Here is a 22,327-nt window from a genome sequence, read left to right on the forward strand (position 1 = left end):
TTCTCCTTAGCCAGTACCAGGACTAGCGGGCAAACGCCTTGTCCTGTCCTTGGCGCCCCACTCACACTTGAATTATTTCTAAGGGCTACGTTCTAGAAACATCGTGGATGTCGACGAGGCTCTGCTTTCCAGCCTTTCGGCCATGCGGACACCAGTCCCCGGGTGTCCGCGCCTTCTGGGGTTTGCTGCCAAGGGTGAAGGCGAAAGACATAAAGAAATGGCAGAGGAAAAGAGGAGGGCGTGAGGCTGTCTGATCCTGAGAGCGCCTTGCAGGCCTGTGTATCCCTTTCTAAATCTGTTTGAGCTGCAGGACATAGACAGGGAGAACTCCTTTGCGGAATAGGCTTGGCGTCAGCAAACAGTGTTTGTCCCTGGCGGTTTCTCCGGCTCCCACTACCCCTGCTGAGCCCCAGCAGGCCCGAGGGCTCCGACGACTCCACCCCTGGGCAGCAGCGTCTACGAGTCTCCAAAGCTGTAAGGACCGCTCGGAGAAGCACCGGGTCGCTCCCTTTTTGGGGTCCCCGAGAGCCCGGGATTGGGAAGGGGCACCTTAGCTGAACAGAACTCCTTCGGGCGTCTGCTCCTGCTTAGTTAGCTCCCGCCTTGTCCCACTCCCATTCCCGGCCCAAACTCTCTAGGCGGCCTCTCAGCTCTCCCCGCCGGCGCCCGCCTTCGGCTAAGCTTCAGAAATGGGATTTGCGCTTCTTTTTAAGGATGTAATACCGGCCTAGGGTACCCCGGAGCTTGGAGACCCACTAGGGACCACACAGCCCTAAACCGGTCCCAAAGCCTTCATTTTGTAAATGCAAAACACCTCCACCCAATTGAGTTTCTCAGGCGTCTAAAACAGGCTTCCTCCGCAAGGATATTACAAAATCATTTTTGACCTCAAGGCTGCCAGGTTTGGCTGGGCGGCTTGCTCTGCCTCTGCTCATCGCCTGCCAGGTTCCTGCTCCCGCTGTGGTGTCCGGCCTCCAGGGACCGCGCGTTCTCTTCTACAATAAAAGGATCAGTCTCAGTGGCGGATCTACCCCCAAATGCTACTCTACTGAAAGCTTACAGAGAAGTCAGAGATAAAAGGGCAGCCAACGGTAGCGGAGATTGAATTAAACGAGGGACCAGGGAGAGAAAAAAAAACACTTTGTCATATATATATATATGGAGAGAGAGAGAGAGAGAGAGACAGAGACGGAGTCTTGCTCCGTCGCCAGGCTGGAGTGCAGTGGCGCGATCTAGGCTCACTGCAACCTCCGCCTCCCGAGTTCAAGGGATTCTCCTGCCTCAGCCTCCCGAGTAGCTGGGACTACAGGCGTGCACCACCACGCCCAGCTACTTTTTGTATTTATTTATTTATTTAGTAGAGACGGGGTTTCACCATATTGGCCAGGATGGTCTCGATCTCTTGACCTCGTGATCCGCCCGCCTAGGCCTCTCAAAGTGCTGGGAATACAGGCGTGAACCACCGCACCCGGCCTGCCGTGTATTTTATACTAAAGATGGAGTAATATGCACAATTTTATTCCACAAGAGATTTGCTCTATTTATACGAAACATATATATATATAGTTGTTGTTGTTAATCCTAACAAAAAGTCGAGTTGAAACTACAAAACAAATTGTACATGCATGTGTTTGGTGTCATTTAATTAAAAAGCACTGATTTTATTAAATTTGTCTTAAATAAATCAATGGACTCCTTAAAAGCCTGAAGTAACGATTGTAAATTGTCAAAAGTAGGACAAATATAAAGTTAGTTAAATCACAGAGAAGTTTTTCAAATAGGGAATTTTATTGCGTCTTCATACTTATTTCATTTTGCGAAGTTTTAAGGGGTTTTAAAGTTGTCCATATCGTTAAAGACATACAGAATGAAAATCCCATGACCTACATTTTAAAATAACTACCACTCTTTGAAAGAAAAGGAGGGCTGCGGAAAGCGCGTGCTTTTTCTGACATTTATATGAGGGACTGAGCGTTAACGTAACATTTTGCACTCCTAAAGAATTTACATATTTCTTAACCTGGTATCCCCTAAGAAAAAAATCACGGAGTAAAATTTAAATAAGCCTAAGCCATATCTGGCGCAGACTGAGTGCAGGAACATTTAAATGAGAAAGGAGGGGACTGCGAATTCTTCCCAGCTTCCCAATATTCTGAGTTGTAGCAACACTAGTGATACGGAAGTGGGACGGCAATTTACGGAACCTTGAAAGATTCTTGATATTCTAACTTGTCGAACGTCTAGTCTAAAGCCGGGAGCTTCCGCTTTTCCAGGTCCTGGTGAGGAGAGCTGAAGACTGCGGGGCTGGACTCAGCTACGGACGTCGGAGAGACAGAGTTCAGCGTCCGTGTGGCTGGCACATCCAAGCCAGACGGCGGCGCTTTCCACTCTTCGTTTTTCGCTACCTTGTAAGGAAGTGGGCGCGGGCGGCGCGGAGTCGGCGCCTCCTGATTGGCCGGCCGTCTGAGTGATGGACAGGGTCCCGGGCTCCGCCCCCGCCGCTTTATTGACACTAATGAGCAAGTTCTTCCCACCGCTCTCCTGACTGGAAGTGCTGACAGATCAAGGCAACAAATTTCAATTACAATCCCTAATTTGTGTCCACAGAGTGTTTTTTACCCATGTTAGTCCTCTGGCGCATCAGTTGAGGCAGACCTCGGAGCAGCAGGAGGAGGTGGAAGGGGTGGGAGCAAAGGAGTGCATCAGTGAGAGAGCGCGCGAGAGAGACCCAGGGAAGGAGACTCGGCCGGCGCGTCGCCGGTTCCTCGGATCCCAACACAAGCGAGAAAGCGGAAACGCCAAATCTGTTTTTTGCCCGCGGTGGGGCAGGGGGCAGATCTCGGGAGGCCCCGAGAGCCTTTTAGTTTTTGGTGGGGGAAGAGCGAGAGCGCGCGAGTGCCCGCGTGAGTGTATATGAGAGAGGGGCGGGTGGGCGCGGGGCGGGGGGGATGGCCGAGAAGCGAAGGGGCTCGCCGTGCAGCATGCTAAGCCTCAAGGCGCACGCTTTCTCGGTGGAGGCGCTGATCGGCGCGGAGAAGCAGCAACAGCTTCAGAAGAAGCGGCGAAAACTGGACGCCGGAGAGGCGGCGGGGGCAGTGGACGACGGAGGCTGCAGCCGCGGCGGCGGCGCGGGCGAAAAGGGTTCTGAGGGAGACGAAGGCGCTGCGCTCCCGCCGCCGGCTGGGGCGGCGTCTGGGCCGGTTCGGAGTGGCGCAGACCTGGAGCGCGGAGCCGCGGGTGAGTGGGCCCCTTCCTGCCTGTAACTTCTCTCCGGCGCGAACCCGAACTTCTGCGAGTCTGTGGGTGTGCGTGCGCGCCGCGTCCCTACGTGGCCAAGGCCACTCAGCCACTAGCGCATTGGCCGTGTCAGTCGCAAAGCTCGCGGCGCAACCCGGTCACCCTCCAGACGGTTCAGATGCTGCTTCCAGCCTCGCCTCGCTGGCGGCCGCCGCCCACTCGGCGACCCGCGCCTTCGGCCGCGGCTGTTTGTGCGCCTAGCGGTGCAGCTCGGTGCTTCCTGCATCTGCCTCCCTTGGGGTTCCAGCCAATGGGTGCTCTTTTTTGTTTCCTAACTTTTAAAAGCACAGGGCGGGGAGGAGGGGAGCGACGGCATACCCCACCCTGAAACCGGAACGAATGCCCTAAACCGTTTGTGCAAACCAGGAAGAGGGCGGCGTATTTGTAAACTTGGTTTCCCGGAGGGTAGTTTAGCGGTTCCCTTCCCTTCTCCTCTTGATTTCTCTGCCAAGGCCGACGGCGGCCGCGGGCTTGCTTTTGACACTTTTCTCTGCTGGGCTGGTAGCGCAGGGCGGCCGGGAGTTTGGCGAAAGCGGGGTCTGAAGAGCCTTCTAGAAGATGCCTGCGGCCCGACCCAAAACGAGGCCCCGCAGACGCCTATGGCTTGAGGAGGCCCAGGCTCTTGGGACCAGAGTCCGGGCGCTTTTGCAGCGTGCGCTTCGAGGCGCAGGTTGAGTCGGAGTTTGCACCGGGGACTCTGGACTCGGAGCTCCTCTGACTCTGTCGGGCAAGCGTCTCAGACCCCGGCGGCGGCGTGAAACCTTTTCTGCTGGGGCCTTGGCCCTGCGGAGGCCCAGCGGGTGGGGTGGACACTGCCCGCGCGCCTCTCCCGGGCTCGGGACTTGGGGACCAAGCAGGCCACACTGGAGCTCCGAATGCGCCCCTTCGACAGGCAGAATGTGGGTGTCTATGGACTGGCTTGTTCTTTAGGAGGACCTGATGGCACCAAAGCTTCCCCTTTTCTCCCGGTCGTTTTCCTCTTCTCAGCCATCCGGTGGGCCCGTCTCCGCGGCTGGCTTCCCCTCTGTTTCCCTCACCAGTTCCCTCTCTCTGTCCTTTGCTGTCCAGGCGGCTGTGAGGACGGCTTCCAGCAGGGAGCTTCCCCTCTGGCGTCACCGGGAGGCTCCCCGAAGGGGTCCCCGGCGCCCTCCCTGGCCCGGCCCGGGACCCCTCTGCCCTCGCCGCAGGCCCCGCGGGTGGATCTGCAGGGAGCCGAGCTCTGGAAGCGCTTTCATGAGATAGGCACTGAGATGATCATCACCAAAGCCGGCAGGTAAAGGGCAAGCTGGCGGGGACGCCCCACCCCACCCCAGACCCTGTCTTCACCCACCTCTAGCTCAATCAGGAAGAAGGGCCTGCAGCTCGGCGGGGGTTCTGGATAGCATTTTCGGTCAAAGGGGACCAGGCCCCAGACCGTGGTTCACTTTGGAGGCATTGGCTACCCACCAAGAGTGCAGTCGGTGCACAGTCCAACTGCCCTCTGGTTGAATGCCAGGGAGAAAATTACTGTCGCCGCTGATGCCACAGCTGTCGCGGTTGATGTTCTGCGTTCAGGGCGGCTATAAATTTGAGATCATATTTACCCTTGTACAGGTATTTATTTAGGCTCTAGTTGTCAGTTCTGGAACTAGGGAACAAATTCTTTTTTTTTTTCCTTTCTCTTTTATTTTTAAACAGCAGTTTACTCCAGTAAACTATGATTTGCTTTTTCAGATTTGAAACTCCCAGGCAGATTGGTTCTTTATCAGAAGATATTCTGGCAATTTGATAAGATGATCTGTCCTGCTAATTCATATTAGACTAGGAGGAAAAGTCACTGGACTCACCCACAATACATGTTTAATCATGTATAGGTGCAAGAATAATTACCCTGATTTTTAAAAAGCATCCTGTTTATAGATTGAGTACCTGGTTTTGTTTTTTTTTTGTCCTAAATGGAATCCAACACAGCCTGAATTTGCTGAGGAATACTTAAAAATTTTTTATAAAAAGTTACTTCGGTTTTTTAAAAAGTGTGAAATTTTCCTATCCATTGGTTAGTAAAATAAATGGATTTGTTGGGCAGATCATATTAATTTGAGGTAGGCACATGAATACTGGCATTTTAAAGTTTTCAGTTTATTTAGTGCAGTGAAATCTGTGAATAATAAGCTTCCTTAAACGGAACTTTAAAAAGCACACACAACTCTTTCAGGGAGTACACATGGTAAAAACCTGGATAGCATAAAAAAGTATCCAAACTTATTAGAAATTACAAAAAAACATATTTTATTGAATCCATATGCTACTGTCTACGTTTTCACAGAGCTTTTATTAATGATCCAAATTCAGTCTTCACCAACACAAAGCAATAGTTGTCTTACAAAGGATGTAGTTAAAGACCTTTACTCTTTATCTTACAGGTGCACTGAAATAATACTAAAACAGCCAGCGTATTAAACTGTTCTTATACCTAGCTAGGAGTAATACACTTTATTTTTTTCTAGAAGTAGTCTTTCATGGTATTTTTGTTAAAGAAAAAAATTTGGTAAATAACTACTAAGATTTCTGTTATAAGGTTAAATTAACAAAAATTAGATTTCCTTGGAAGGGACTTAAACGTAAATCATTAGATGATTTTTTAAAAATCAAACTGCTGTATTTGTTTTTTATATACAATAATTTACTGTTGTCTTCTTTGCTGCTGTGCCTATTTAAAAGGATGGGTGCATTTACTCTAGCATCTCCTTTGATATACATCTTTGGGAAGCCAGGATAAATGCAAATTTTCATCTGTTTTAATTAGCAAAGTTTTAAGTGTGGTTAAGTAAGAAAACGTTTTCATGGTATGGCGGAGGAAGAAATGATTTGGTAAATATACGTTGTGTTTAGTTTCTGCTTTCAATAAAGAAGTTTTACTATACCTTTCAAATTTAGAGCAACTTTTGCACTTCACCTTTACCATGCTGCAGACAGGAAGTCCTGTCTCAATAAAGAACATATTGTTTGGTTATAGCATGGCACATTGGCTCCTTGTGGTTTTTTATAACCCTTTAAAAATTTCACATTATAATGTATTTTATCACTTTCAGGGATCCAAATTTTGTATTTCTACCATTTGTTACATTTTATTAGTTGTATTACTAAAGTAAATATGCTTATCGATTTTGTTTAAAAAATAAGATGCTTTCTTTTGTGCCATTACTCCCTCAGTGTAAAATTATTTTACTTTTAGCTATACTGACATTTCAGTAAACACAGAACACGTGTACACAGGGTGCAACAAATTACATTTAAAAATCTCAGTTTTGATATGTTCTATGTCCTGACTCCTTGAATTACATTGGCAAAATGAATACTATAAATTTATCCATGTTAAAAATAGAGATCCAAGAGGTTTCTTTGCTTATTCACTCTCCATCCTTAGTCACAGACAAAAACCTCAAACCCTCTTTCTCTTCGCCTTTTTAAATAGGCGCATGTTTCCAGCAATGAGAGTGAAGATCTCTGGATTAGATCCTCACCAGCAATATTACATCGCCATGGATATTGTACCAGTGGACAACAAAAGATACAGGTACAGTGATTAGATAGTGAACGATTAAAAAAAAAACAACACTAGGATTTTGCAGGCTAGTGCCTGTTTGATCTGTGAGGACTGTGATCTTTGTTTCCAGAAGTCTGTAGAATTTCCAGATCCGTACTTTAACGCCCATGGGTGCCAGCGGCCCAGATGGTGCCTTTTCTTGCAGCAAATGTGGAAACTTAATTTTTGTTTTGTTTTTAATAGACACAGAAATGTTTTCAAATACTGAGAACTTTTAAAAGGGGATAATTTGGTGTTGCTAAACTAAATGTGTCTTTTATGTTGACTTACACTTCAATTCGAATTTTGAGAGGAAATGTTATGTAATGTTTATAGATATAAATTATATTAAATGGAAAGTCATAATTTCTTTGTGATCTTTTGGTCACGTAAATTTCCTTTATCTTGTTACATACAAAACCATCAATGTTTGTAGGCTTTTTTTTTAATTTCAGAAAATTATTTAAGATTTTCTACAAGTAAGAAAAATAAAAATCTTCTAATTTATGTGATATTAAGACATCACTAAACTGGTAATAAATTTTTACCTTTCTGTTGTTTTTTTGGTTTGTGTTATAACTTTTAAAAACTTTTAATATTTGGATTTTGAAAGAGAACATATTTATGTAAAGATCAAGTAAATTTTGAAAATATACGCGTTCTTCAGTTTCAAACCAATCTTTACTCTTTTTTTTGCAAGAAAACAAATCAGCAATTTTCAGTGACAATGCTTTGTATTTTTCTGAAGAGCTCAAAACATTACCATTTAAATAAGGAAGTTTTGTGTGTTTGGAAGATTAGAAGATACTGTTTTAAATTTTGCTTGTCTTCGTTTCTTTCTTGCTTTTTGTTGTTGTTGTATGGGACAGAGCTTTTAATAAGTTTTTAAACAAAATCAGATTTGGTTTTTATCACTTCAACAATCTAAGGAGTTGCTTTTTTGAAATAGCCTATTGGTATCAAAAGTACACAGATTTTAATTAGTACATGGACATATGGAATACTACAAAAAGGGTTAATAAAAAAGACAGTCTGTTTTGTGTATGTTATATTATTTTAATTAAATAAGTCATTAGGGAGTTTTGCTAAAATGATCTACCATATGACAGAAGCTAGAAAACATTAAAGTTCATTCTTTAAATATACTTGATTTAAAACCCATATTCTAAATGGGGTTTTGAGCTGAGGAAGATAAGATAATTCTTAATAAGCTTAATAATTATTCCTTTCTCTTCTAAGTTTGTCTGCTATTTATTTTCCCAATGTCTTCCCTACATTTTGGTTGGTTTATTTTACTTAATTGATTCAAATTTACTCTCATAGAAATAAAGAAATTTCAGAAATTAGTATTAAGATGCCAGGTTTTAAAAGATCAAATTGTAAAACATAATTTGTTTTTACTTATATTACTTCCCAGGAAGAAATTTATTTGTATTATTTGTATTTAGAATGTTTTACAAAGAATGTGTAACTTGTAGCTTTTATTCTGTCAGTGGGTGTAGAGTTTTGACTATTCAAAATGCATACTTTTTCAAGGTTTTGTTAGAGCATATTACTCTATTTGTTTTGGCAGTAACTCAATTCATTTCCACAGTGTAATTTTTCTTGAATCTCTTAAGATTTTCATTTATCAATGTTTTCAGCAATATTAGGAAAAAATTTGGCTTATTTTCTAATGTTTGAGTGGTATTTACTCAAGTTAAAAATTATTGTCATTAGAATGTAAAATTAATATTCAGAAAAGCCCACAATTAGGAACTTATTGAAATTACATCATACCAATTAAAAGAAAAAGGTTTCTTTTTCTTTCTTTTTTTTTTTTTTTTGAGATGGAGTCTTGCTCTGTTGCCCAGGCTGGAGTACAATGGCGTGATCTCGGCTCACTGTAACCTCTGCCTCACAGGTTCAAACCATTCTTCTGCCTCAGCCTCCCGAATAGCTGGGATTACAGGTGCTCGCCACCACACCCAGCTAATTTTTTGTATTTTTAGTAGAGACTGGGGTTTCACTATGTTGACCAGCCTGATCTCGAACTCCTGACCTCGTGATCCGCCTACCTGAGCCTCCCAAAGTGCTGGGATTACAGGCATGAGCCACCACCCCTGGCCTAAAGGAAGATTTCTAAAAGAGTATCCCTAATTTTATGATTGTATATTTTTTCCCAAGAAAAGAAATGAAAGACTAGAAGGCGTATTGAGCCCAAAATGAAATATGTGACAAAGAATTGAAACAAAGGGCCTCATCAGAGACGTTCTGAAAATATTTTATGCTCTTATAAAAAGAAATGTGTATATAACACAGGTAGACTTTTCTGAGACTATTTGCAAATTATGGCTTTAAATTGTATGCTAATCTTAACACACAAATGGAAGGAAAATATCTAAGTATAAATTTTATTTTATAATTTTTTCTTCATTGTTATACTAGTTTCTAGTTTTTTAATTAGCTTATTTTAAATTATTCATAAATGATAATCTTAATATAGTTAAATATTAATATTTCTTACTTGAGGCATTTTCAAATGTATTATTCTTACTGAGTCAATATGTTTGTCATGTAAAGAAATAGGATGTTTTGTTTCCTAACTAGAAAAGTAATATCAATTGGATATACCATTATTTTCAACGTTTGATTTATTTTTGGGTTAGTAATGTTTGAAAATGATTTGAAAGAATTTTTTATGAGGATCAAGAAAGAAATAGATGAATAAAGGGCTACATTTTATGATAATACAAAATTTTCCAATTAAACTGAATACTTTGTCCTCAGTATATAGTATCATAGTATTAGAAAAAATAACAAATGATAACAGATAAAACATTTTTTCCGGCCGGGCGCGGTGGCTCAAGCCTGTAATGCCAGCACTTTGGGAGGCCGAGGCGGGCGGATCACGAGGTCAGGAGATCGAGACCACGGTGAAACCCCGTCTCTACTAAAAATACAAAAAATTAGCCGGGCGCGGTGGCGGGCGCCTGTAGTCCCAGCTACTCAGGAGGCTGAGGCAGGAGAATGGCGTGAACCCGGGAGGCAGAGCTTGCAGTGAGCCGAGATTGCGCCACTGCACTCCAGCCTGGGCGACAGAGCGAGACTCCGTCTCAAAAAAAAAAAAAAAAAAAAAAAAAAAAACATTTTTTCCTATTAAAAGTTTCTAGAACTTACATTTCCTCTTGCCGTTCTACTGTGTGTTCCATAAGCCTCTACATAGTCTAACATCGGAAATGATCTTGAAGGAAGCGGGGCACTTTAAAATGTAACTCTCAAGTATTTTTGAGATTTACTTAAAGGTGAGCTTGACAAGCTATTTGTTTTTTCATGTTGATGGAATATTCAGAGGAAAAGTGGAAAATATCAGAGATGGAATGTCTAGGGTGAGTAAGTGTCATTCATAAGAATGGATATACTTGCATTTATGGTGGTGATAGTATGCATATTTTTCACTAAGCCCTTAACACGCCCCTTAATCTGAATTGTCAGTAGGCCACTGCTGCCTCAGAATGGTTTTGAAAAGCGCTTGAAGTCTTATTTTTAGTGTAAAGAGGAAATTGATTTATTTTAAACCTGAAACAAAATAGGCACACATTCTGTCTGATTGTACTGAGTTGGACATTCCAAGATACAAATAGTATACTGAACACCTGGTCATTGCCTTCTAGGTATGTTTACCACAGCTCGAAATGGATGGTGGCAGGTAATGCTGACTCCCCTGTGCCACCCCGGGTGTACATTCATCCAGACTCGCCTGCCTCGGGGGAGACTTGGATGAGACAAGTGATCAGCTTCGACAAGCTGAAGCTCACCAACAATGAACTGGATGACCAAGGCCATGTGAGTAGATGGCCTCTCTAATGCATCTGTAGATGGCACAGCCACATCTACACTGTGCCTGACTAAAGGAAATGGATGCTTCTAAGATCATAATGTTCATTGCCTGATTGATTAGTATGTACATAATCTGTGCAGAATCAAGTTTATATTTGCATAGACTGTGCCTGTTGCCAGAATTATCCTATGAGGCATTTAATAGGTTAAAACTAGATACTACATTTTTATTGGAATGAAAGTACTGGAAGCAGAGATGTTGTTAGGCAAAACATTTGTGTGAAATCTCATGAGGTGCTAATTATTATACTGTGAATATGAATACTTTGGAGTTGGGTTAATAAGGATAATGATTTATTGTGTCCTGCCTGCATCCAGCTCTTTGTCAGCTGAGGCTCATTGCTTCTCAGTAATTGCCTAGGCTTATGCTGTTTGTGTGTTCCATCTGCAAGTTCCCAGTTGTTTTGTAATGACATCTAATGTGTCAAAATGTTACAACAATCATTCCTTTTATTCTTAAAACTGCTGAAACATGATACGTAAGTCAAAGTTCAGCCATTCCAATAATGCAGTCATTTTTAACACCTTAGTAATTTTTATGCAGTGTTGTTCCCAGGCAAGATTTCTACACTATTATTTTAATAAATAAGTAACTGGATACATGCTGATTTCTGTTCAAAGCCAGCATTTTTAAAATTAGGTTTCTGTTATTTAAGAGAGTTTTGATAGAGGCAGCATTAAAATGCCTTTCGAAGAATATATCGTACATAAAAGAAATACCAACTTGTTTATTTCTCAAAGTAGTGATATAAAGATAGCATATTTATGAGAATATCTTTTAAAACAAAATGCAAGTCGTCATAAACTAATAATATAGTGATGACAGGATATGGTTTGGAAGTTGCTAAACAATATCTTAAGAAATTGACCTTAATGAGAACATTCCAGTACAAATTTCACTGTAATACAAATGCAGCAGGTGGATTTTTAAGATGCAACTAGTAAGATATCACACTGCCAGTGTTTTTGTTTCTTGATTGTTGCCTTTTATGATTTAAAATGGAAATAAAAAAGTAACATAGTAGATTTCTTTTCTGCACCCAACTTCATGTCCTGTATTTTAGTGCATTAGTTCTTGGCTTTCCTTATTTTTATTCCTTATTTTTACAATTTAACACAGTCAAGTTGTAACAATTATTTTTCACAGGAATTCAGTGAAATAACACTGATTTCTTCTGTGTCTCTGAGGCAGCTGACTGTGAAATATGCTCAGCACGTTCATTGAAGGACTTTTTTTTGGAATAGAACATTTTAGACTTAATGTTTTTAGTGTTACTTGTTATCAAAACCTTAAGTACACTACCTTTATTCGTGAGTTCTACAGTTTAAAGGATATATACTCTAAGGAGATAAGTGGGGATAAAAACTATATACCTTCATGTATAAGTTATAAACTTCTTAATAATTTAGATCAATATAATCATTTTACAGTTCTAATTCTTTCAGTTCAAATTACTGGTTTTCTATTTGATATCTAATGTACCAAATATTAGATATAGATCTAGTAATTTATCAACCTATATGATATTAACTTTATGATTTCAATAGACTTTATTTAAAACAACATTCTTCAGAAAATAGGGTGTGTATGTGTTTGTGTGTGTGCATGTGTAGAGACAGAGAGAGAAAGAAAGAGAGAAAAACAGAGACAGAGAGAACAATTTATTTTATTTTATTTTATTTTATTTTTTTTTTTTTTTTTGAGACAGAGTCTCGCTCTGTCGCCCGGGCTGGAGTGCAGTGGCGCAATCTCGGCTCACTGCAAGCTCCGCCTCCCGGGTTCACGCCATTCTCCTGCCTCAGCCTCCGAGTAGCTGGGACTACAGGCGCCCGCCACCGCGCCCGGCTAATTTTTTGTATTTTTTAGTAGAACAATTTATTTTAAGGAACTTACCTAGGAAAATTTGGGTCCTGACAAGTCCGAAATCTGCACAGCCAGCTGGAGACCTAGGGAAGAAGTGATGTTGCAGCTTGAGTGTGAAGGTAGTTTTGTAATAGAATTCCCCCTTCCTCCAGGGATCTCAGTCTGTTTTCTTGTATGGCCTTCAACTGATTGGATGAAGCCTACCCACATTATGAAGGGTACTCCACCTTTCTCAAAGTCTGCTGATTTAAATGTTGATCTCATCTAAAAAATACCTGGTGGCAACATCTAGACTGGTGTTTGACCAAATATCTGGGTACTGTGGCATAGCCAATTTGACACATAAGATTAACTGTCACATAGCATTTGTTTAAAACACAAAATAATAGATTACAAATGAAATACAGTTACTTAAACCTAAATAATTATAGTATTTTACTATTAGGGAAATAACATAGCAGAAAGTAGGCAAAATATAGGGATGTATATTGTCTAACTGCTGAAATTTTTCTTTTAAAGTTGTAGCAGAATGTACTAGTTGAATAAATAGAGGTACATTAACATGTGGGGAGCAGGGAGAGAGATGTATCTGTACAATTTGGAAGCAATTGAATTGCCTTTGTTAATGGTAAAAATGTACGTACGTATTACTTGATACTAGAGGAGAACGTAGGAGGGAAAGTGCTCTTTTCCATTATTCATTTAGAAAACATATTTCTGAAGATGTTATCCAATGTGGTAAAAGATGCAAAGCTGGGCACGGTGGCTTGGCCTGGGCATGGTCGCTCACGCCTGTAATCCCAGCACTTTGGGAGGCCGAGGCAGGTGGATCACCTGGGGTCAGGAGTTTAAGACCAGCCTGGCCAACATGATGAAACCCCATCTCAACTGAAAATACAAAAATTAGCCAGGCGTGGTGGTGTTTGCCTGTACTTCCAGCTACTTGGGAGGCTGAGGCAGGAGAATCACTTGAACCCAGGAGGCAGAGGTTGTAGTGAGCTGAGATCATGCCACTGTACTGCAACCCAGATGACAGAGTGAGACTCTGCTTCAAAAAATAAAAGATAAGATAAAAGCCATGATCTCTGCTTTCTGTGAGTTTCTAGCCTGTGTGGGGAGAGAAGAAGCCATGCACACAGATTCTCATCCTGCCAGCTCAGAGAAGTACAGATGCCAGTGTCACCGTATTCCAGCCAGGAAAGATGGGAAAGGCTTTATGAAGAAAGAATCTGTTTATTTACTCAGCTTGATGACCCTAAACGAGGCTAGATTAAATATTAGGAATTTGTTTCTAATTCTATTGTTGTTTGTGTTCAGGGTATAAGAAGACAGTAGTATTGTTACGGTAGGACTTTCTAATTCATGTCCCTTTGCTGGTGCAGAGACCTCTTGGGAACTTACCCGTCTACCCTTACATAGTTGAGGTTCCTCCCATCTGCCCCTGCCCACCCTCAGCCCTCAATTCCAAAAGAAGTAACACTGATCTCTAATTAGTAAAGCTATTGACTCAAATGAGAGGTGATTTTCTAGCTTGCTTTCTAAATTGCTTTTTTTTTTTTCTCTTCTCAGTTCCTAGTATTACTCTGCCGAGTCTGTGCAAGTGTGTAGCATAGTGACTTGAGAACTCCTTAGAGACCTGGGACTTTATTAATTTAACACAAAATGATTGCAGGAATAAAATCTTTGCAGTGCTTTGACTGGACGTAGGAGCACATGAGACATGAGATGATGTGACTTTGAGGTTTTCCCCAAAGTGACTTTTCAGTTGTTCAAATATCATGAATTATTTGGAGAGGAGTAGTGGTGAAATTCCAGAGTGGAAATGTTCCAGCACTTCACAGCTAATCTTTGAATGTTTTGAAGACCTTAATCTCTTCCTGATCCTTGGTGAATCCACAGGGAGCTTTATGCTGGCTTTTATACAAATGAAGACTGGTCCTTGAGCTACCCATATGCAGAAGGGTTAGTATGCTTGAGTAGGGTAATTCCTTCCCATCATGTATATGTTTCCCAATTCCTCTGGAATTTTCCATCTGAAGGAAAACATTTAGATGAGCATTTTTTTTTTTTTTTGAGACGGAGTCTTGCTCTGTCGCCCAGGCTGGAGTGCAGTGGCGCAGTCTCGGCTCACTGCAAGCTCCGCCTCCCGGGTTCACGCCATTCTCCTGCCTCAGCCTCTCCGAGTAGCTGGGACTACAGGCGCCCGCCACCGCGCCCGGCTTATTTTTTTTTTTATACATTTAGTAGAGACAGGGTTTCACCATGGTCTCGATCTGAGCATTTTTATTAAAAATTAGAAGACATTTAGCAGGTAGTGGTGTACCTTAAGCCTCAGAAGGATTTGTACCCACGGTGCTGTGGTGCTTTGGAAGGAAGCATGGCCAGACAGCCACAGTGGGGCCTGTGGGAGGACCTGTACTCCCAGCTGCTGAGGACTCAGTGATACCGATGCCTTCACTCTTTCTGTTTCTCCTTGAGAATCAGATGTGGAAGCAGCAAGTTATATGGGAGATTGCTGAGGTCTCCCTGGTGGAAGGACCTTTCAATTGCTTAGAGGTATGACACATTTGTGTTTGTGGGCAAGTCACTTTCATTCTCTGAGGCTTGATTTTCTCATGGGTTATATTGGAATCAGAGAACTTAGGGTGAACCAAATGAGCTGATGAAGTCAGTACGTGGTGTTTCCAAAAAATGTAGGGAGCAAGGTTTTTGTTATCTGTTTCTTGTTGGTCCTTTGATTGACTTACTACATCATGGGAATTTAGGTCATCTGGAAAATTTCCAGTCAGCAGGGAGTGTTTTCTTATTGAGCTATCCTGTAAGACTAGACACAGTTGCCTTTCTGTCAGATCTCAGGCTCTTTCGACTCTTCAGATGAGAAATAAACAATATTATGCTTTTTTTTTTTTTTTGACTCAAATCTAGGTGTCCTTAAAGTAGAAAAATGTGTGTTAGCCTGTACTGCGAATGCAGTCTGTATTTATGGACTTGTGTGACCGTAATACTAGCTAAATCCAAAAGTAAATAATCATTCTAAACAGATCAGAGAGCATTGAACATTACACATTATTATTTGTAGAATATATATACACATTATTATTTGTAGAATATATATGTAGAATTATTTGTTTTGGAGATGGGCATCATATCATTGTGGTCTTCTTGTTTATACGACCAGTGGTTCTCCTGGTTCTATTTGCTCTATTAAATAAGCAAAATTTTATTGAGCATTCATGATTATAAGTTTGGTAGTTAATAATCAAATGGTTCATCCCCTGTGCCCCTGCCCACCCCAGAGCCCCCAATTCCAAAAGAAAGAAGTTAACACTGATCTGTATAATTAGTAAAGCTGTAGACTCAAATGAGAGGTGATTTTCTAGCTTGCTGTCTAAATTGCTTTTGTTTCTCTCCTCAATTCCTACTTTTACTCTGCCAGATCTGTGCAAGTGTGCAGCATAGTGACTTGAGAACTCTATATAGACCTGAGACTTTTATTCATTTGGCACAAAATGATTGCAGGAATGAAATCCTTGCAGTGCTTTGACTGGACCCATGACCACATGAGACACTAAAAAGCACATAACGCTATTGTAAAAAGAAGAACTGAGGCTTGTTTCTCCATCCTTAAAACATTCCAGGGATCCACAGAATTCTTGTAGATAATACTGAATACATATTATTTTTCTTGAGCAATCTTCAGATTACTATTGATAGTTGCTCCTTAACATGCAAACAAAGACATACATCAGCCATTTCTGTATCCTACTCCAATATACCCCACTCGAAGTCTTTTTTGAAATATGGTAAGGATTTTTGAAAAGTAACCTTAAAATATATATAACTATATGGAGAAATCTGCTTGAGAGAACAGTCTTCATAAAACAAGAACCTGCTTTTCGTTGACTAGTAAAAAGAAACCCAAATGAATCTTTGTTTCTTTAATTATAACTCAGTCCAGTCTTCTGAAATTGGCTATGCATTTATTTTTGTTTGTTTAATGTAAAGTAACTTTTCTCCAACTTTTCTTCTGCTTAGAAATTTGTTTCTAAAAGATATGCTAATTCTCCCTGGGAGTTTATAAATGTCATTGTTTTGTCCCTTGTTGTTTGCTTACCAGTGGCATTTTGTTTCTTAGCTTGGAGAAGAGGAAGGGTTCTCCCTTAAACTCCCCTACTCCCCAAAATATCAAGTGAATATCACCTTCTAATGAGATAAATTAATTAAGAAATAAAGAGGGAGGGGGAAAAGGAGAGTTAACATTAATGGTTGCTATGATATGATTGGTCATTTGCTGTTTCATATTTATATTAAAAGAGTATGTTAAAGAGTATGTTAACTGATGAGACACCAGGCAGGGTTTAATTAACTGCTTCTATAGGCTGAGACCCTTTTTTGTGTTTCCTTTGTTGGGCCTGGCCCTGTGATGATACCTGCCCAAAAAATATGAATTTATAATGAATGCACATGAACGTGGTGGTGGGAGGACGAGCATGGGCGTAGGGACCCAGCTTCCAGGTTCAGCCTTGAGGATTCAGAAGTCTCTTGCTTGTGTAGACCTTAGTTTTCTATCTATAAATTGGAGTATTAATGTCAGTTTTTTCAGACTTAAATATATCTAATGTAATGTCACACAGAACCCTGCATATCAAACAGGGAAGGGAAGCACCTCTAATTGGAGAGTGGTAAACAGACCTCAGAATCCATCTTGCTTAGTCCTTTTTCCTAGTATAGTTCTGAAAAAGAATATCTATTGGGTCCACATGTCTGCAAGATACCTTTCAACCCTGCTGAGATATTGTGCTTCCAAGAACATAAACTTAGATTTGGATTATGCCTTCTTTTTTTCTTTTCTTTTTTTTTTTTTTTTTTTGAGATAGAATCTTGCTGTGTCACCAGGCTGGAGTGCAGTGGCGTGATCTCGGCTCACTGCAACCTCCGCCTCCCGGATTCAAGCTATCCTCCTGCTTCAGCTTCCCAAGTAGCTGGGGCTACAGGCACGTGCCACCACGCCCAGCTAATTTTTTGTATTTTTAGTAGAGACAGAGTTTCACGTGTTGGCCAGGATGGTCTCGATATCTTGACCTCGTGATCCACCCACCTTGGCCTCCCAAAGTGCTGGGATTACAGGCATGAGCCACCATGCTCGGCCGATTATACCTTTTTAAATGAGGGTTAGTGAACATATTACTCAGCTAATATACAAAAGAAATGAGAATAAAAATATTCAGTATTCACTAAAAATCTGTAGAGTGTGCTGATCATTAGAACCATTAGAATTAAATGTTGCTTCTGTGTTTTTCAAACTTTCTACTTAACAGCAAGTTATACATTTTATTTTCTACTTTGTTTTGTACTTTTATTTATTTAAAAAATTTCTGGTTGCAACCCTTCATGTTGATTTCATAAGTCACTAATGGAGCATTAAAATTCTTCCCTTTACATAGAGCAAAGAGAAATTTCCAGAATTTCTGGAATTCTGGAAAGAGAATTATCCTGAGATTGCAGATTTGCATGAGTCCTCAGGTGATGATGAGGTCTGTTTTCTCCTGTTGTCCTTTCCTCACACGCAGGCTTCCTCTCTTAGTGTGTCTGGTTGGCACGATCATGTGCTATCCAGGCATTTCTTTCACCGATAGAAGGAAAACTGCAGGGTAAAAAAAAAAAAAAAAAAATCTTAGCCACAGTGCTGGTTGCTGCCAGAAAGTAAAGAATCTTCTTGTGGCAGCAAACACACTTTCCAGATATAGGACAACTGTGTTTGGGCTGACCAGATATTCTGAATGTGTCTTATTAAACTGCCCACATCCTAAACACAAGGCAGGCCAACCACTACATTTCCCTAAGACTTTTCTGTAAACATTTGTTCTATAAATTCATAATGGCTCAGAAATTGAATTCAAATCTTATAGCTCAGGAAAGATACAGGTTTCTTAAGGAAACTCCTTAATGAATACCTGAATATGGAATCCCAGCAGCAAACAGAAAATCCCACTGGATGAAGCTGTTTCTTCACCCTACCCCATCAGCCTTGAAAGCATCGAACATATAAAGAAGAGAAGAAAAAATTCACTCACAATTCCATCATCTAGAGGCAATCACTGTTTATATCTTTCTATGGGTCATTTTTACTCTATTTTTATGTAGTTTTAACAAGCTCATAAACAATTTAGGTCATTTTTAAATTTAAGATTTTAAAAGTATTATTTCATTACATGGTAAAAAAAATGCTGTATTTCATTGTGTAGATTTCATTCACCTAACTTACTCATGTTGGATATGTAAGTGGTTTATAGTTTTTCTACTGTTATAAATAATGTGATGCCCGTCTTTGTACATGAAAAGCTTTTCTGAATTTGTAATATTTCCTTAGGATAAATTCTCAGATGTGGAATCGTTGGGTAGAAGGTAGTTGAACCATATTATCAGATTTCCCCAGCAGCATCTGAGAGGGCCAGCTTTTCTGTTCTCTGCAGTCTGAGTAATGGAAGCCTCATTGTGATAGAGGCACAGACACTGGGCGCTCCCAGCAAACCAGAGACTTTGTGAGCCACACAAAAAACAGATGCTGGAGTGTCCTTAAAATTCCCTTTGCCCTTGAATAGACATATGTAGTCACGAATTGGGGAAACATTTCCTCTGAAAAAAACCTTGTCTGTGAATACTTATTTTTTAGGGGATGGGTGTGGTGCAATTTAAATGATGATTTCAGTCTCATTTGTAGTTTTATTGGTTTGGACTCTGTGTTCCATTGGGCTCATTATAAATAAAATGCTTATTAATTTATTCCTGTGCTTTTAGCAACAGAAAATTTGATGTTAAGTTCACATGGTTGTACACAGGGTTTCACTAAAATAGTGCTTTTTATTTTGTATTTTTATGTACATTTTACAAATAACTTCTTAGCCTTCCTTCTCCAGTTCTGATTATTTCTTATTAAATTGACACCTCTGCATCCTTGGAAATGATTTCCGATCGGAATTGATTGTACACATTAAATATTTAGTCATGGTGTTGAGATTGGGCAGAGGCTTCTGATAAATTTGGCTTTTCCTTCTTTGATATAGATTATTCTTCATTCTATGCACAAATACCAACCGCGAGTGCATGTCATCCGTAAAGACTGTGGAGACGATCTTTCTCCCATCAAGCCTGTTCCATCCGGGGAGGGAGTAAAGGCATTCTCCTTTCCAGAAACTGTCTTCACAACTGTCACCGCCTATCAGAATCAGCAGGTATTGTTCTCAGAATTGGTATCTCTGTAGACTTTTCATTTCAGGTGAAGAGAGAAAGTTAGCTATTCTTCTCACTCTAAATGTTATGAATTATCATAAAGCATTTGCCGTATATGACATTCAGAGTGTATATATATGAATAACAGTTGTTTATCCATGATTTTCCAAGTAAGCCTGCTCTAATGTTGACTTCTTTAGACAAACCATGTCTTGTAACTGACAGTGTAGGTTTACTTTCCATTTTGAGCTATCGAATTATGATATCATAATTAAAATTAGAATGTATTTTTATTGCCTAAAAAATAGACATGTAGAATATTAAAAATGAATTGTATCATTGAGCATGGGACTTGATGGCTCACATTATTTTTAAACTATATTCTAAAAATATTTCAGAAACGTTTATCCTGTATAGTCATTTTGGTACATATACCAAAGGGCTATTTCTTTCAAGATATGCTTTAATTGTGATAGAGGATGATAAACTTGCTTATAGTCTGAGAGATCAGCAATGGTGGAATACTCATTTCATAAAGTTAGAAATAGTTTGAGAAGTGAAATATTTCCTTTCTATGTGGGTAAACGTATATATTTCTCTAAGGCTATGTTTATATGTGTCAGTTAGGCAGAGAATTGAGTCAGAGGCAATATGTAATCCATGCTGGAATTCCAGCTGGTTTTCATAAGAAATATCCACGTAATATAAGCCGATGTGGCCTGTGGTAGATTTTTTTTTTAAATTTCAGTGGTCAGCAGAATTGTTTTAGGTCTCCATTTCTGTTTACATTTATATACATTTCAATTACAAATTTAAGGCTTTTAATCGCTCTGATGTGGTTTCTGTTGTTATAAAGCTTCTTGGAAGATTTGGATCCTATCCCATGTGCTCTTTGGGCTGAGAGGTTCAACAGCTCTTATCCGTATGGAGACATCAGTCTCACAACCGAAGCTGTCCTGTCCCCTCACACTCGTGTTGCCACTCTTTTATAAGCTTTTAGGAAGGAACATGAAATGTAATTTTTAAAAGATCCATAGATAATATATTTATTATCTATGCTAATAGATATGATTTATTATCTATGCTAATAGATATGATTTATTATCTATGCTAATAGATATAATATAGGACCATGCTAATAATATAATTTTTTTATTATGTATGCTAATAGATATAATATAGGACCATGCTAATAATAATAGGACCATGCTAATCTTCTCTGTATTGTTTCAATTTTAGTATATGTGCTGCTGAAGGAAACATATTTAATATAGCATATTTAATGTATTATATATAACATATATAATATGTTTAATATAGTATATAATTATAATGTATTTATAATTTTAATATATTTAATATAATAAATATATAGGGTATATATACATATATACATAATATATAAAATATATTTTTAATGTATATAATTATAAATAAATGTATTTATAATTTTAATATATTATATTATAATTTTAATATATTATATTAAATATATTAAAATTATATTTATAATTGTATTTATAATTTTAATTAATATTTAATTAATATTTTAATTGTATTTATAATTTTAATATATTATATTATAATTTTAATATATTATATTAAATATATTAAAATTATAAATATCAATATAACTATATAAATTGTATAATATACTGTATAATATATTATATAATATACTAAATATATAATATATAATTATACTTAATATATTATAATTATATTTAGTATATTATATGAGATATAATTATATATTTAATATATTAAAATATATTAGGGACAGAAAACGATTTTTTGGGAGAAAAAGTAATGCATGAGAAAATAGCAGAGGCATTTAGTATTCTTTTAACAATCTCAATTCATCGTCTCCTTTTCTGTCTCTTTTCCTCTCTTTTTTGTCTCTCTCTGACACACAAATTAACTGTGCTCTTTGCATATTTTCTTCCAACCCTGTGGTACAGTAAGTGCAATGCAGTCAGCTTTTGGCACATGTTGTGACTAACACAAATTAGTGAACATTGAGAAGTTGATTAAGATGATGGACAGATTAGAGGGGAAATTGATAATGATAACATGCAATCACATTTACTTTTTAGTTTCCTGGCTACTATTTTTAAGAACTTAACGGAACATTGTAAGCAGGTTAGTGGTTAATAGCATGAGCTCTGCAGTCTGTGGTCCTGACTTACTTAAGCTTCGGTTTAAAATAAAACACAAAGCTGAGATAATAGCTATACAGAAGTTGCTCTAGTAATTAAATGAGTAGTATGCATAAAACTTAGCACGGTGTACATTTTATGCACTCAATACATATATTAGTAATAAAAATGATGATAGTAGCAGTTGGGTTATGTCTCTGTTTTAACAAAGCACCATTATATAAATCTGTGCTTTTTAAAAAACAATATTTTAAATGAACATTTGCATTGCTTAATGTTTTTAAACATTATTAAAATAAACAGAAAATTGAGCTATATTGATCTGTAAAGAAG

The 22,327-nt window shown here is 39.3% G+C and overlaps 1 protein-coding gene and 1 pseudogene across 1 annotated transcript in view; one reads left to right on the forward strand and one right to left on the reverse strand.

The window, feature by feature from the left end:
• The first annotated feature begins 2,532 nt into the window (after positions 1 to 2,532).
• Positions 2,533 to 22,327, forward strand: part of TBX18 (T-box transcription factor 18) — a 32,911-nt gene continuing 13,116 nt past the window's right edge. The window contains exons 1-5 of the mRNA XM_055274086.1: positions 2,533 to 3,237; positions 4,366 to 4,570; positions 6,752 to 6,853; positions 10,516 to 10,687; positions 19,670 to 19,837. Coding sequence (XP_055130061.1) covers positions 2,949 to 3,237; positions 4,366 to 4,570; positions 6,752 to 6,853; positions 10,516 to 10,687; positions 19,670 to 19,837 — 936 coding nt within the window. The 5' untranslated portion in view covers positions 2,533 to 2,948. The remainder of the gene's footprint in view (positions 3,238 to 4,365; positions 4,571 to 6,751; positions 6,854 to 10,515; positions 10,688 to 19,669; positions 19,838 to 22,327) is intronic.
• On the reverse strand, positions 21,037 to 21,098 carry LOC129481422 (uncharacterized; annotated as a pseudogene).

This window comes from Symphalangus syndactylus, chromosome 4 (assembly GCF_028878055.3).
Source record: "Symphalangus syndactylus isolate Jambi chromosome 4, NHGRI_mSymSyn1-v2.1_pri, whole genome shotgun sequence".
NCBI classification, from domain to species: Eukaryota; Metazoa; Chordata; class Mammalia; order Primates; family Hylobatidae; genus Symphalangus; species Symphalangus syndactylus.